This window comes from Stenella coeruleoalba (genome assembly GCF_951394435.1).
Source record: "Stenella coeruleoalba genome assembly, chromosome: 1".
Classification (NCBI taxonomy): domain Eukaryota; kingdom Metazoa; phylum Chordata; class Mammalia; order Artiodactyla; family Delphinidae; genus Stenella; species Stenella coeruleoalba.
Window position 1 is genome coordinate 83108914 of NC_137169.1, and position 17322 is coordinate 83126235.

A 17322-nucleotide genomic window follows, 5' to 3' on the forward strand; every position below is an offset into this window, starting at 1 on the left:
TTTCCTATTTATTGTAAGTACAATTGCTTTTACAATTTTTTATTGTTGTTTAATCTATGTACTGGCTTATTTAAGTAATCGTCAATCCTTTTATATATTTGCCTTTTCTATTATGATTTTCCTTTTCCTATAAATTCTTGCGGGTTTTCTATTTAGAGAAGACTCTTTGATGTTTCTTTTAGGGTAGGTTTAGTATTGCTGGATGATTTTTGTTTTTGCCTCTCTGGGAAATCTTTATCTCTCCTTCTATTCTAAATGATAATCATGCTGGGTGGAGCATCCTAGGTTTTTCCCTTTCAGGACTTTGAATGCATCTTGCCACTCCCTTCAGGTCCTGCAAAGTTTCTGCAGAGAAATCAGCTGATAGCCTTATGGGGGTTCCCTTGTAACTGACTCTTTGTTTTTCTCTTGCTGCCGTTAGAATCCTCCCTTTAACTTTTGCCTCCCTTTAACTTTCTATCTGCTGTTCTGCTTGGGTGATTTCCATTATTCTATCTTCCAGTCACTTATTCATTCTTCTGTGTCATTTATTCTGCTATGAATTGCTTCTAGATTGGTTTTTATCTTGGCAGTTGAATTGTCTCTTTTTGATTGGTTCAGCTTTATAGTTTCTAGCTCCTTGTTACAGTGATTTGCATTTCTATCAATAATCTTTCTTAATTCAGTTATCATTTTTATTGCCAACTTTTTTAACTTGGGGTGTAGTGGATTGGAGAGGTCTGTTTCATTGTTTCTTCTTTCAGGGGATTTTTCTTTTTCATTTAATTGGGAGTAGTTCCTTTGCCTTTTCATTTTATTTAACTTTCTCTGTCTTTATAAATCTAGGAGACAAAATTATCTACTGTGGTCTTGAAGGGGTGTTTTTATGTGGGAGCATCTCTGTGTAGACTGTCCATGTCCAATGTCTTTGGTGCAAGTTGCTGGCTTGGGTATGGCCGCCAGCCAGGTCTTTCCTCAGAGTTTGCTGGCCATTATCCCCTTGATAGGAGGTGTAGTTCGTGTTGTTGTTTCTAGACCCTGTGCAGGATATGAGGTGGGGCTTCCCTTCTGTTCTGTGGCTGTTGTCACCCTGTCAGGGGCAGGGTCTGCTCCCCAGTTGTTGGATTAGAAGCCCTGAAGGTCAGGTTCAGTCAGGCTCTATTGCTCTTGAGTGCGTGCCCCACCCCTAGGGAGGTGAATACTAAAGCAAGTGAGGCCCGTGCGGTCACAGAGGACCTGTGGGCCCCCATGGCTCTGCTTAGAAGCAGCCCAAGATCGCATCCCTTTCTCTGTTGTGTTCATCCCATATCTAGTGCAAGGCTGTGGTGTGGAGTGGGCTGGGGCTGCAGGTCAGGACGTTGTGGCTGCAGGAGTTTAGGTGGCTATGCTCCTGCCTGCCATCTATGCTGCTTCGGTGCCAGTTTTCTACCAGGACTTGTCTGCCCCAGGTCTAGGCTAAGCTGTGGTCTGAAGTGGGCTTAGCTGGGGTGCTCTCACTGGGAGATAATCTGCTACTCCTGAATGCACTGACGGTGGCCATCACCGCCCCACCTGGACTGCATTCCAGGCCCTCTGGGCTGTCTCTGTGTAGCTAGATGAATTCCCAGGGCCTGTCTGCCCGAGATTCAGCCCTTAGCCTCTGTGTGCTCTTGTGGCACCTCCCTGTGCTCACCCTGACAGTGGCCACTATGGCTCCACTCGCCCCATCCATGTGCAATGGCCTCTGTGGCTTCCCCTGGATCACCCCCCAGGTGACCTGGTCTGGTTCTGCATAGCTAACCTGAATCTTTGCCCTAATCTCGCAGCAGACTGTGGTGTGGAATGAGCAGGGCCAGGGTGTTTGCCCCTTCTGTTTAAGAAGTGCGACGAGGCAGCAGCCACCCGTGCATGGCTCTCTCCACCCTGATTGTCAGCAAGACAGCAGTCGCACACTCCTTGCAAGCAGAGTCTAGGCTTCTCTAGCCCTTCTGTCTGTCGCAGCAGATTTTCCAGCAGGAAAGGGGGCTTGTCTTCTCCACACAGGAGCCCAGGACTCGGATGCCCAGATTGTGGCTTGACCTGCTTGCTTCTCAGGGGCACAGGTCCCAACCCAGTGCCTTTTCTGTCCCAACTGGTTATGTAGAAATCTTTCTTGCAACCTTGGTGGTATAGGAGTTCTTCTGCTGGTTTCCAGTTAGTTTTCCATGAGAATTGCTCCACATGTAGATATATTTTTGATGTGTTTGTGGGGGGAGGTGAGCTCCGCATTCTCCTGCCCTGCCATCTTGATCCCCCTCCCTACATTCATCACTTTTTAATCAAGCATTTCTACTTCTAGAAATTTAATCTTCAGGTATACATGTACCAGTGTGAAATGACATTTGTATAAGGTTATTCACTGCAGCGTTTATAATAGCAAAATAATTAAAGCAATCTAAATGGCTTTCAATAGAGGGCTGCTTAAATAAATAATGGTATATCACTTAATGTAACACTATTTAGCTCTTTTTTTTTAATAAGAGACTAGCTGGGAATAGCTGAGAACTTTCTCAGTCTGATAAAGGGCATCTATGAGAAGTCTGTAGTTAATATTATACATAATGGTGAACTATAAAATGCTTTCTACCTAAAATTAGAAACAAGGCAAGGATATATGCTCTTACCACTTCTACTCACCACTGTAGTAGAGGTCCTAGGAATTGCAATAAAGTAAGGGAAAAAAATAGATTGGAAGAGGTGAAACCATCTTTATTAATAGATGACCTAATTGTTTGCATAGAAAATCCAAAGGAATCTACAAAATAATTACTTAGTGAATTTAGCAAATCTGCAAACTACAAAGTCAAGTTACATTTCTATGTATTAGCAGCAAACAATTAGGAAATAATTTTGAAGTCCATCTTCAGCACTATCAAAAATGTATAGAATAACTAGAAATATATTTAACAGAAGACATTTGAGCCCTCAACTGAAAACTTTGATAAGACATTGCTGAGAGAAATTAAAGAACACCTAAATAAGTAGAGAAATATACCTAATTCATGAATTGGAAGTTTTCATATTGTTAGGATGTCTCTTCTCCCTAAATTGTTCTATAGATTCAACACAGTGCCCCAATATAATTTTTGTAGAAATTGACAAGTTTATTCTAAAAATTATAGAAAATGATAAAGACATAGGTTCACACACACACACACACACACACAAGAAAAAAAAACTTGAAGAAGAACCAAGTTAGAGAGCTCATAACACCTGATTTCAAAAGTTATTATAAAATTACAGTGATTAAGACAGTGCGGTATTGGAATGAGGATAGACAGATAAGTGGATCAGAATAGAGAACCCGGAAATAGAGTAACATATACATGGCCAATTGATTTTTAGTGAAAGTGGCAAGGCAATTTCATGGGGAGAAGAAGCCTTTTCAACAAATGGTGCTAAAATAAGTGGGAAGACATGGGGGAAAATGACTTGGTCATTTTGATTGAGGACTCTTACCTTATACCACACACAAAAACTAATTTTAGATAGATCCTAGACCTAAACCTAAGAAGCTAAAACTATAAAGCTTCTAGAAGAAAAATAGAAGAATATCTTTGCCGCCTTGAAGTAGGCAAAAATTTGAGAGGGCACACAAAGCACTATACATAAAAGAAAAAAAAATGATACATTGAACTTCATCAAAATTAAAAACTTCTATTCATCTAAAGATACTGTGAAGAAAATGCAAAACAAAAAAAAGAAAGAAGCAACAGTCTTGGAGAAAATATTCACAGTATGTCTATATGACAAATGCTTAAATCCAGAATATGTATATAAAGAATTTCTTTAAATCAGCATCTGCAATCCTTTTCTTTAAAGGGCCATATAGTAGATATTTTAGGCTTTGCGGGCATTATCATCTCAGGAGCCACTAGTACTTAACTCTGCCAGTGCAGGGCAAGGGCAGTCATAGAAAATACATAAAGAAATGCATTGTGCTGTGCTCCAATAAGGCTTCATGTACAAAAACAGATGGTGGGCTGAATTTGACTGATCCCTACTTTAAATCAATAACAAAAAGTCAAACAACCCAATAAAACCAGGCCAAAGACTTGAACAGACACTTTTCAAAAGAAGATAAACAAAGAGCCAATAGGTACATAAAAAGATGCTTACCATTGTTAGCCATCAGGAGAATGCAAATCGAAAATACCGTGAGATATCACTACATGCTTACTAGAAGGGCTCCCATTGTAAAGGTGAACCATATCAAGTGCTGGTGAGGAGGTAGAACAGCTAGAAGTCTCAGCCATTGCTGGTGGGATATAAATGCTGCAGCCACTTTGGAAAAAGTTTGGTGCTTCTTATAAAGCTAAGCATACGCTTTCCATATGACCCAACAATTCCACTTTTAGGTAGTTACTTGGAGAAATGAAAATGTAGGTCCCTAAAAAGACATATACGAATGTTGCTAGCAGCTTTTTAAAACTGATGATGATGCATCTTTTTTTAACTGAAGTATAGCTGATTTACAGTGTTTCAGGTATACAGCAAAGTGATTCAGTTATACACACATATATATGTATGTATATAAATATTTTTTTTCAGGTGTCCATGATAGGTTATGACAAGATATTGAATATAGTTCCCTGTGCTATACAGTAGGTCCTGGATAGCAACTTTATTTTTAATAGCTCAAAACTGTAAACAACTCAAATGGCAATCAACAGGAGACTAGACAAACAAGTGGTAGTATATTCATACAGTGGAAGAGTACTCAGCAGTTAAAGGAATGATCTGCTGATACATGTGACAGCTGAGTGTAAGAAGCTGGACACAGAAAAGTGCATACTATGTGATTCCATTTAAATGGGATTAGACAAGAGCCCAAACGAATGTTTAGTTATAGAAATCAGATTAATAGTGCCTGTAAAGGCATGGAAATTGATTGGAAGGGGGCATGAGGGAACTTTCTGGGGTAAAAAAGCTGTTCTGCACCTTGAAAGGGCTGGTGGTTACATTGACATATGTATTTGTCAAAAGCCACTAACTGTATGTTTAAGATCTGTACATTTCACTATATGTAAATTTTACCTCAGTAAAAATAAGAGGAATCTCTTATATTCTAATATGAGCAGAGCTACAAGATGTATTAAGTTAAAAAAAAAGCAAACTATAAAGCAGTGTGCAGTGTACCACCTTTTCCATAAAAAGGAAATATCATAAGTGTGACTTATGTGTTTATATACATATAAGTATGTATACGTGTGTGTGTGTATATTTGCCTGTATAATCATTACATCAAACATAACCTATAGGATGTAGTTAGAAAGCTACTCTAGTTTTGTTTCTCTGTCCCTTTAAATTTATTCAGCCAGACTAGTTTTTTCTCTGCCCCTGAATGAAAACACAGTTCGCAAGACTTCTCTGGTTACTTTTAGGTAGTAAGGACTCAGTCACTTTAAGTGGTAAAAGACACTTTCAACTCAGGAATTAAAATGTTCAGCGCAGTGTGACAGACTTCAAACTTGACCGGAAGTTGAAGCTTCTCCGTCCCCCAGGTTGGGTCAGGAGCAGGGGGACGGCTTGGGTCAGGGGAGGTGCAATCCTCTGCTTCTCTCTCCTCTCCTACTTCCTCACCCCTTCCTTTCCCAGCTTTGCTAAAACGGGCTTCTGACTCTTGGGGCTGGCACACCAAAAGTGAAGAGAAGACAGAAGGAGCCAGGAGCATTTTTACTTGACTAGTACTGATTCTAGGATGAGTCTTCTGGGCTTGGGAGATGTTCCAGCCAGCTTTCTCCATGAAGCACTTTTCGGGTTATTTGGAAAGTTCCACCAATGGGCTTTCTCACCAGCAGTGCCCCTTACATGGTCGAGTGCATCTCTGCCCTGGCTGATCGTTTCCCTATTCCTCTGGTCGGGCCTTCCTTCCCCTTTCCCGAGGCACTGAGCAGCTACGCACAGCTTCTTTCCGCTGAGGTCCCCACAGTCATCCATGTAGCCGTCCTGGACACCAGCCCCACCCCGTTCTCAGGGCTCAGACCTTAACCCATGGGTTAAGGTCTGTAAAGCCTCTGAGTTTTCCAGGAAACACTTCTCATCTGACTTAGGAGTAGTATCCCTCACCCTAAGGGACAGCGATAGACTCACATGGCAGTTCTCTCTCTCAAAACAAAAACAAAAACATCTCTTTAGAATTGCTCTTGTACGTGAGTCTATGCACTTGCCAACACCTGTACACAGTCAACTGTATCCAAATAAAAAATACAATCAACCAAGGTATCAGGAGATCTCAGGCTAAAATGTAGACTACAACAAATGAATTCAACTTATTATAAATGTGTGACATAACCTAACTGAAGGAGGTAGAGAGAAAAGGAGCTGGCCTAGGTAACTTTGAGAAATAACCCTGTGACTACATACTGTAAGCTAAAGCCAAAAAAAAAAAAAAACACCAAAAAATTTTAAATACTGTACATAAACACTGTGCTCTAGTTGGTAAATTTGTTTCTCACGGGGTACTATTTAGCAATTTTGAAGCTACGTACTAGGGTTGATGATAAAGTAAATATCCATGAGTCCATACTTATATAAATAAATGACTGATTAAGTAAATAAATAAATGGGAGAAAGGGGATAAATCTTTACAGAGGATCTCAGATAATGTGTGTAGATATTCCTCCTCCAGGAGGTGGAACTTAATTTCCCTCTTCTTGAGAGCAGGCTGGATTTAGTGAATCACTTCTAAAGAACAGAGTGTAGAAAGAGAAAAATAGTCACATTCCAGTGGAGAAAACTGGCAGGTACCAGCCACCTTAACCAAGTGATTTCGGGCAACTTCAGCAGTGGGGTCATGTTGCTGTCGTGTCCCCTGATGTGATCCTCTGAGAATAGCTCTTCGCCTCTGTGGTTTTCTTCCTATAAACCCATAACTGCAGCCTAATCATGAGAAAATGTGAGGGTCATTCTATAGCTTGAAGGACATTTTATAAAATACCTGACCATGAATCTTCAAAAGTGTCAAAGTTATGAGAAATAGGGAAGAACTAAGAAACTGTCACAAACCAAGAGAGACACAACAAATAAATGCAGTGTGGTATCCCGGAACAGAAAAAGGAATTGGTGGAAAATGGTGACTTCCAAATAAAGACTGTGGTTTAGTTAATAGTGTAGCACCAATTTTTTTTTGGTTTTTGTTTTGTTTTGTTTTTTGCGGTACGCGGGCCTCTCACTGTTGTGGCATCTCCCACTGCGGAGCACAGGCTCCGGACGTGCAGGCCCAGCGGCCATGGCTCACGGGCCCAGCCGCTCCGCGGCATGTGGGATCCTCCCGGACAGGGGCACGAACCCGCGTCCCCTGCATCGGCAGGCGGACTCTCAACCACTGCGCCACCAGGGAAGCCCACCAATGTTGATTTCTTAATTTTCACAAATGTACTGTGGCTATGTCAGATGTTAACATTAGGTGGAGGTGAGTGAAGGTCCATGGAAACTCTCTGTACCATGTTTGCAATTTTTCAGTAACACTAAAGTTATTCCAAAATTAAAAGTTTATTTTATAAAATGCTCTTCTAATCTCCAACTTCCAACACTCTTATATTCAGTGTGGGTGAAGGTTTAAGAGAATAACCAGTTTTCTCCTACCTGTCTTTTGACAAGCCCTGCTTGGTGGGGTCTGGCATCTCGTTTGGGGATATAATTTTTATTTTCTTTGAGCCCCAGCAGCAGACTCCTATTTAAATTTCCTGTTACGTTCGTGTATGCTAAAAACGTCTCTAGAATGATATACAAGAAACCAAAACAACGGTCGCCTGTGAGGAAATGTATTTCCGTGGCCCAAGGAGAAGAAAGTGCAGTTACTCACAGTTTATCCTATTGCACCTTTTGGAATCTGAGCTGTGGGAATGTATCACCCTTGCAAAATTTTTAATGTAAAAAAAACAACGGCTCGGTTGTATTACTGTTCTCTTAAATCACCATTCAGCGACTCGGGAACTCTCACATACTGTTGTGACTCCTGAGAAAGATCCTGCTGTATGTTCTGTGTTGAGCTTCCCTGGGGTTTCAGAAGGCATTTTGCCTTCATGGCAATGCGACGTTGGCGACCGCCTAATGTTTTAGCAACTTGTCAGGTAATTTAGCACTTCTTGGATCAGGATTATTTCCACTGTTTGGGGCCCACAGAAGGAAAGAAGAGCAGGATGCTGTGAAGGTATGTGTGGCCTCATTAGGATTCATTAGGATGAACATTCCTGGGCATTTTTCCATTTCAGGAAGGGCCCCAAAAGAGGTCAGCTTTTTCATCTACCCAAGGCAGTTATCAACCACAGCTTCATTCATACATTTATCACTCATTTATTAAGCACTCACTCTGTTTGTAACAAAACTCTCAAGGCTTTTACGTCTTCTTAAAGAGGATAGAAATAAAGCTGGTGGTTTCATTAGTACAGCTTTTGATTGAGCCAGTCCTTATCTCTAATAGTTCCTAAAAGAAATGTGATTCTTGCGTTGGAGTTGGTAGTTTGTTATCCAGGAAGGGCCAAGACAAGAGAGTCAGCAACGTCACTCCCCAAGATGAGGTTCCAGACATGAGAGTCAGCAATGTCACTCCCCAAGATGAGGTTCCAGACATGAGAGTCAGCAATGTCACTCCCCAAGATGAGGTTCCTGGTGTCTATGGGTCTCCATAATCAGTTTCCCATCCGGGCATCAGCTGAACACTGTGGCCGCACAGATGCCTGGCTTTGTAAGGTGTAGACTGCAAACAAGATGTTAAACTTCTTTTTATTATTGTAGATCTTATACATTTTGGTTGCTGAGAATTTTAAGTAAACATCTTTTTTTAAGATAAGTAATTAAGTAAACATCTTTGCCACTTATTCTTTTATTTTTTAGCAAGTCTTTTCCCTTGTTTAATCGATGCATCCCTCAAACTCCTGAGTGTTATTCCCTGTTTGCATCTGTTTTGATCAATGATGTTGACGCCCTCCATCGAATTCTAAGTGGAATAATGTCAGGAAGAGACACAATCCTCGGTCTCTGTGTCCTCGCCTTCGGTAATTTTCAATTAATTTTATTTCAGTGACTATTTATACCAAAGTTTCTAGCACTTATGTATGTTGTACAATGGAAATTAGCCTCTTGACTTAAATATAAAACTTCATATATTTTCTTTGTAGTTATTTTCAGTGTTTCAGGTTCAAGTGGAGCAGGGGGCAGTAAGACTGGGGAGAGGCCAGCTGGCTCTCTCCCCCGAGGCCTCACTAGGTGGGGCTGCCTTAGAGAGTGACCGCGTTCCAGGGCCTGCCCCTCAGCTCTGCATAAGGATGGATGTGCAGAGCAGATTGCCACTTTGTGAACTGGCCATGATAAGTACCAGGAACGCACGTCCTCTGGCCCGTGTGCCCTCTTCCCCTAGGCAAGCCCGATCACAAGGCTGCTTGGTGAGCGAGGGAAGGAGGTGTGTGCATCATTGCATATAACATAGAGGGTATAGCATCAGAGGGCATTGGCCTGATGTATCCAGCTCCTCCTAGGAACAGGCCTGCTGGGTTGTAGGAGGGTCAAGGTCTTGAGCCAGATCATGCCTTTTCCCGGCCTTTCTGGAAGCAGCCCCCCAGGCGCTCGTCACCATTTGACTTCCCATTTGCTATTTCAGCTCGATGAGCTCCTTTAAGAGTCGACCTTCTCTTTGAACGAATTAGTTCTCTCTGCTGCTGTAGGCAATAGTAGTGGCCTCTTATTTACCCCGTTATTTACAGCGGCTGCCTCCCAACCTTGGAAGGTTGAAAGAAACTCTTTGATCAGCCATTAACATAATTTTGCCAGTTTACAGATTGAGTTTTCCATAATTTCATTACCTAAAGGTTACTAATTCCTGAATGCTTGGGGATGCTTAACTAGCCACCGTTATGTAACTTCCAGACTTCTTATGACCCAGATGGGCCAGACATCCTGTTCGCTGTTAACACATTAAACCTCATCAGAACCCTATCACTGTTTGCAGGAGAGGAAGCAGAGGCTTAGAGAGGTCTGAGGCTTGGCCAAGCAGAGGTGCAGAGCTGAGACTCAGCCCAGACCTATCTGATTCTAAACCCATGTTCTTAACCACTACACCCAAATATCTATATGTAATCTTGAATTCTTGTTTAGAAAAAAAAGTAATATAGTATTTATAAACTCACTGAAGTACTTAGAATAAATTCATAGGCTTAAAAACCCCCGAATTGGAAACTGATGTGCAGATTTTTATACATACATCTTATAATCTTAAATTTTTCATTTTTAAAGGCATTCATCTTTCATATTTAATGAGAGTATCTGAGAACACAAAATTAGAACTTTAGATAAGTTATGAAATCAAAAGAGTTAAGTTTGATAAAAAATTTTAGATGGTTCATTTGGACTTAAAAGAAAAAAAGAAAGTTTAGGGTTTTTTGGGAATAATGCCTGCTTTAAAAGAAATTTTTTTTAAGTCAAGAAGAATGCTAGCACTTTCAGGAAGTGGCACTGTCACAGACCTAACTTGTGTATGCTTCAGAGAGGGGCCTGGTGTGTCTTGTTTTTTTGTTTGGTAGATGTCCAAGATATCTAGAGATTGAAGGAAGTCCTCAGCCCTCACTCTTTTGGAAGGTTTAGGCGTTCCAGCCCCATCATCATCCCCCTCATGCCTTGGTGCTTGTTAGAATTTATATGTTTTGCTTAATTTTCTAGCCTTGTCTTTGGCCATGATGTTCACCTTCCGATTCATCACCTCCCTTCTGGTTCACATTTTCATTGCACTGATTGTTTTGGGATTGCTGTGTAAGTATTTCCACTTGATTGATTTCTTCTTGATTAAATGAAAAGCCTTTCCATTAAGTGTAGAACTTAAAAGCTGGCATTGCTGAGCTACATGGGGTCTTAGAGAGTCTCTCGTCCAACTCCCTCATGTTACATATGAGGAGACCCAGGCCCAGAGAGGTCAGGGAGGACCACAGGATTGCTTCTGTCTCACAGATCACAGCAGAGTTCCTGCTCAGCCTTCTGTCTCTTCTGCACTGTGCCGCCTCTCAGATGAGCTGGCCAGGTGAGTGGTACTGGTTTCCACACCATTAAAAGTCAGTTCCAATGCCTGTTGGAAGCCCTTTAAAGCAGAGGTCCCCAACCCCCGGTCCGAGGCCTGTTAGGAACCGGGCTGCACAGCAGGAGGCGATGGAGCGAAGCTTCATCTGCCGCTCTCCATCCCCCCCCACCCCGCATCGCTCGCATTATGGCCTGAACCATCCCCCCACCTCCCACCCTGTGCGTGGAAAAAGTGTCTTCCACAAAACCGGTCCCTGGTGCCAAAAAGGTTGGGGACCGTTGCTTTAAAGGATGTCTTCTGAATTTTCACATCACCCGTGGGTACCCACATTGTCATGCAAAGGCTCCGGCCAATCTGAAGAGACGCAGGCCCTGAGCTGGGGCAGGGTCCCGGAGACCCTGCCCGGTGCCCACTGTTTTCCTTTTCAGTGCTGGATCCTGGATCCATCCAGAAGTTGTCGGGGAAGAAGTTCCGAGGGGCAGAGGCATGCAGGGAGCTCAAGGCAGCAGCTGTTTCCGAACTAGTATAGGATATTTTAATTTTTAATAATTGGCATGACCGTAGGAGTTTCATCCCCTAAACAGTCAGTTCTGCAGATCACAGGTGCCCAGCGTGCAGGTGCTGGAGGACACGCACTATTGGCTTGTGAGGGTGCCTTCCCCACCTACGGCTAGGAAAGACGACTGTGACCTCCCTGTCGTCACTGTGGATGCGCTGCAGGTGGTACTGAGTACCTAAATGCAGAGCATGTGCAATGTCGAGGCGTCTGCCCAGTTTTGTAGGTGCCAAGCCAATATCCAGGCTGCCCCTGGAGTTGTCACCCGCAGAGCTCACTTGGAAATTTTAGACTTTAGACTCTAATATTGTTCCTCTCACCATCCCGTCAGTGTGGTTTCCTCCCTGCTCACACCCAGCCCCACCCATGGGCTAGGCTGACAGGACACATCTGTGTTCCGGAGTTACCTCCCTGCGTCTCCCAGAGACAGGCAGCCACCCCAGGTCTGGCAGGTCCTCAGCTGGCCCCATCCAGCTGCTTCAGAGGGCCGGTCAGTGCCTGCAAAGCCCCAGGGGTTTGGGACCCACTGCCTGAGCAGGGCCGCCTGGTGTGAAGGGAGGGGCGGGTGCTTACCTCATGGCATGCGCGCTGAGTTCTGCTGGTGTTTTGCTTTCCAGTTGTCTGTGGTGTCTTATGGTGGCTGTATTATGACTACACTAATGACCTCAGCACAGAATTGGACACAGAAAGGGAGAACATGAAGTGTTTGCTGGGGTTTGCTGTTGTGTCTACAGTTATCACGGTAAGAAGCACCCTTCCAGCAGTAGATCAAGTAGCCGGGCAGAACTCTGAAATCCAAATAATTAGATTTTAACCAAAAAGCAACGAGCACTTGTTTTCTTTCACTGCAGAATGTATATACATGTTAGTGTAGTGAGTGTAGACACATGTCTAGTGCCTTTGTGTTTTATTTGAGATACCTACATAGGAATGCATTGCAGCCTTAAAAAAGATGAGTAAACGCTCTGACTTCGTTCCATCACGTCCGCCATCTCAGAGGTTGGTTCGTTACCCTTGCTGACTCATTACCCTTGAACACAGGAGAACCGCTTGCACCCACAGGCGGCTGTAGGGGGGATGCCGCAGCGCGGAGAGGGAGCCAGACATACAGCAGTTCCCATTTCCTGGTTTGCGGAGAGTCGCCACCCCTCTAGCCAGTGGATGCTCTGCTCTCAAGGCTGTGACAACTCGCACTGCCCTTGAACACAGAGAGCCCTTTGTTTTCAGACGTGCGGCTGCTAGGCTAAGTTGGTTTGAGAGAACCGCCGCCTCCTTGGTGAATTCCCTAGTTGAGAGCAGGCAAACAGAGAGCATTGAGCCTGGAGATCCTGGTTGTTGGGGGAGGGTGGTTGGCAACTGAAAATCATTCTGGTCCCTCCCCGGGTGCTGATAGCAGTTCTGGAATCATAGGGCCCCGGAAAGGGCCGGGAACTGATTTCAGGCGGCCCACGGGCATCCTTAGGTGTGTTGCTTGCTAACTGTTTCACGCAGGCATGGCAGCCGGGGTTTCCACACGCCCATTAAATCTTTCAGCAAGGGCAGATTCTCCCACCAGCTCAGCTCTCTCCTCTAAGGGGATCCTTCGGTTCTCATGTTTGGTACAGGCTTCCCGTTTTCTCCTTTCTAGTGAGGCGTCAGGTTTGCGTTTGTCACGTGAACTGCATCTCAGTGAGCAAGTATCCGATAAAGCAAAGCTCCTGGTTCGTCCCGGGACCAGGCCCGGAGCTGAGCCAGGGCGTGTGCAGGAGGCTGGAGAAGAAAGGCCCCCCTGCACCCCAGGCCGCGTGCTGGGCTGTTGGCACTAGGGGCAGGGAGGAGAAGGGCTGGGAGCCGGGAGAGCTTGCTTCTCCCCTTCCCCCACCCCCAGCCCTCCACAGGGCTCCCTTTGTCTTCACACACTGAGCCATTAATGGCCGCCGATGCCAGGGTCGGGGGAATGCTCTTCACCAAGCGAAAGGCTAGGGAAGGGGCAGACTGTGAGAGCAGAGTGAGGAAGCGCACCACGGCTCGCACACCGTTCATTTAACACACGTGTCACTGCCGCTCAGTCTCTACCAAGGACTGCTGCTGAGGAGCTGCTCTCATAAGAGCCCTAGCTTCTTCGTCACCATCACCGTTTACTGAGCGCCTGTTACGCCCAGGGCCCTGCACTAAGCAATGGACCTGGCAAGACACAACACGAAGGTAGCACAGGCCCCACGATGAGATGAATTACAGGGCTAGCAACGCCGTGACGTGGTACACGGGGAGAGATGGCGGCCTATGAGGGGGGCTGCCTGGGAATATTATTTCAGTGGTTTCAGTAAAACCACTAGCAGCGATGAAGAAAATGGGATGAATGGCATCGAATGCTTGCCTCAGTGTGTCAGCCTAGGGGTGCATCTTAGAGCCCAGAAGGGTGAAGTTGAGGCTTGACCCCTGTGGTGAGTCAGCTCTGCTGTCCACCCCACCCAGCCAGCACCCCTAGCACCATCCCCAGTGGGTAATGCGGATCTCCCTTGAGACTGGGGAAGTGACTGGTTAGAGTTAACTCATCACTTGTGGTCAATATCCTGGTGTACTTTGAACGTGAGGGGAGCATTTTATGTATATATATATATAATATAGTTGAAAAACACACACATTTAAACACACACATTTTACCATTCCACTCAGGAGCTAGAAGCCAAGTTTATTTGCCTAAAGATTGTATCATTTTGCCTCATTAAAATTTTTAGTAAAAAACGACAACAACAAAAAATGTCCCTCTTCCTTGTTGGTTGTGCTAGGCATTGAGGACACAGAGATGGAAATTCCTACCGTCTCCTCCGGGCATCTTCCCTGGCTCCTCAGGCCAGTCCCCACAGCTACAGCAGGAGGCCCTGTTCCCAACCCCTGGAGCAGTTTTGCACAGTTTTATCCCACTGCCCTCTGACTTTCCTCCACTTGATTATGAGGTCCCTGAGGGCAGCAATGCCCAAGCCCAGCTGGAAGAGGAAGGGCATCTTAGGCCAAGGGAGTAGCATGGGAGGGGTCACAGAGACAAGAGAGGAGCCTGCAGAAAGTTCCCTCGACAGGAAGGGACCATGCCAGGAAGATCCTGATTTACAGTGATGATGATTTCGATCTTTATCCAGGAGCTTTGGGGAGATGTTGAAGGATTTTGAGCAGGATTTTGAGATGATATCCTTGACTCTACCTTTTACAAAGATCCCTTTAGCTTGGGTTGGAGGAGGGATTGAGGCAAGGGTAGGGGGCTAAGGGGATTAAAAGCAGAAGGTAGTGCAGAGGCTACTGGGGTCTGGGTGAAAGATGTTGAGACTTGAGCTGTGGCATCAACCTGGGAATAGAGAGGAGAGGATAGATTGAGAGCTCTATCGGGAAACTGAGTCCAAGGTGATTGAGATTGTGCTGTGCGCTGGGACTGTGCCAGTCCTTGGCAGTAACAGACGGCCCTGCCCTCAAGGAGCTTGATGTAATGTGAAATGCAGGCAATAAACATCTACAGTAGAATATGTTGAGTGCTACAGTAGGGTAAGTATGGGATAAGATGGAAGCATGCAAGAGAGGAGCCTGATTTTTTCTTGGAGAGTCCAGGAAAATTAGGGCCACTGGAGTAGGGAATCCAGGGGAAATAAGTGTTTGTATGAAGATAATGAATTCAGTTCAGGACAAGTTGAGTTTGACACACTGTAGGACACCCAACACCTGGTCAGTAACTGAAGTGCTTACTCATCCAGCACCTAGAGAAAGGTGAGGCTGGAGATTTTTTTTTTAATTGGCTGCAGGATCTTAGTTCCCCAACCAGGGATCAAACCCATGCCCCTCGCAGTGGAAGCGTGGAGTTCTAACCACTGGACCCTGGAGATTTTTATTTAAAGGTTATCAGCATCTAAGAAGGATTCTAAAACCACAGAGGAGTAGGAGAGACCACCCAAAGGATCCCAAGAAATAGCAACTGAAGAAGTAGAAGGAGAGCCAGAGGAAACAGCAGTCACAGAAGTCGAAGGAGAAAGTTTTAGGAAAAGAGGAGGGGACAAGAGATTCACACGCCATGCTGAGGTCAAACAAGATCTGGAATGTTTGTGGGATTTGACATTCAGGAGGTCAGATGAGGTGACCTTGGGGAGAGCAGTTTCAGGAGAGTCTTGGGGTCCGGAGGTTTACAGGCAGCTGAAGGATGAGTGCAGGTATGGACGTGCAGATGGCTAGTGTGCACTAGAACTTGAAGAAGCTCGCCTGTGAAGGAGATGAGAGATGACGGTGGCTGGGCCGCGGTGTGAGGGCAGAGGGAGGTTTGTTTCTTTAATATGATATTTATATACAGGGAGGCCAAAGCCGGCAGAGGAGGAGGCACAGAAGGTTGCTTTGAGGCACGATCACTGTCCTCTTCCCTCATACTTGTGTCCCCTTGACCTTCTGCAGTCCTTCCGCATTCTCTGAGCATATTGGGTGCTGTGGAGGGAAAAAGAAATAGACGGTTCCCTGACCCCAGAGGACCTTATTCTCGTTTTCTCTCATTCTCTGACCAGATTGCAAGCTCCTTTAGAGCAGGGGCTGTGTCTTGTCCACTGTTGTAGCAGCAGGATCTAGCATAAGTATCAGCACATAGTAGATGCTCAGTTAGTATTTGAGAATATGGCTCTTCTATTATAATAAAAATAGGGAGTAACTATCTTAAAAGAGTTGTTTGCTGAGATGTCAATAAAATATTAGGGTTTGTTTTCAGCTCATCTCAGTTCTTCATTATTTTGAATAATTTAACCCCTTTCTCACCAGGCAGTTCTGCTCGTCTTGATTTTTGTCCTCAGAAAGAGAATAAAATTGACAGTTGAACTTCTCCGAGTCACAAATAAAGCCATCAGCAACTCTCCTTTCCTGCTGTTCCAGCCACTGTGGACGTTTGCCATCCTCATTTTCTTCTGGGTCTCCTGGGTGGCCGTGCTCCTGAGCCTGGGAACAGCAGGTAAGGGCAGTGGGAGTGGGGTCCGTCACCCTGGAGTCGTGCACGGAAGGCCTCACCATTCTGGAACCATTGGCCTGTTTTTGTAAGGACCGAATTTCCCAAGCAGCTAAAGGCATCTGATGCCAACAGTGACGGTGCCTGGGTCTCTGTCATGAGAGAAAAAGCAGGAAATTCTTTTTCCTCTTTTGTATCAGTATGTGAAAAAAAGAACCCGGGAAAGACCCTGTTAAAACGTTGTGCTCAGAAGAACAAGCTTAAGTTTAAAGCAAGTGTGCACAGATGTTCACATTGCTTTGCTCCTGAGAAGACAATACGACCCTCCATTCTGCTGTCATATCTATACAGTGGTTTTCCACCAGAGATATTCCTCAGAATCAGCTAAGGTGCTTTACTAAAATACAGATGCCTGGGCCCCATCCTCGGAGACTCTGATTCACTTGGTCTGTGGTAGGGTTATGTTTTTTTGGATCCCTGTAAGAGAGCAACCACATTCTAGAACAGTGCTATTCAAAGGGGTGTCTGACACCGGATAAGGAGCTTATGCCAGAATGTCTGTCCCTCCATCACTTCCTCCATCAAGAAAGTCTTGCTGTGAAAAAAAAAAAAAGTCAGCAGAATGAGACGATAGGCCTCATGATGCAGCTGACCTAACTTCTGGCACGAGCTCCTTATCTCACTGTGGACTAATCACATACAGGGTGAGCCCAGGCCACTAGTCTGTGGCCCCCACTTTGAGTGATACTGCTCTAGATCTTCTCTCACTCACTCCTCCATTTGATTTAGTTAAGGCCCAAACTCATACTCTGATGTGAGTAC

At 44.7% G+C, this 17322-nt stretch overlaps 1 protein-coding gene across 7 annotated transcripts in view; it reads left to right on the forward strand.

Annotated features, from left to right (window-relative positions):
• Positions 1 to 17322, forward strand: part of SLC44A3 (solute carrier family 44 member 3) — an 83480-nt gene that overhangs the window by 17084 nt on the left and 49074 nt on the right. For all 7 annotated transcript variants that reach the window (XM_079942392.1, XM_079942393.1, XM_079942390.1 and 4 more), the window contains 4 exons: positions 8836 to 8996; positions 10654 to 10743; positions 12179 to 12303; positions 16320 to 16506. In XM_079942392.1, coding sequence (XP_079798518.1) covers positions 8836 to 8996; positions 10654 to 10743; positions 12179 to 12303; positions 16320 to 16506 — 563 coding nt within the window. The remainder of the gene's footprint in view (positions 1 to 8835; positions 8997 to 10653; positions 10744 to 12178; positions 12304 to 16319; positions 16507 to 17322) is intronic.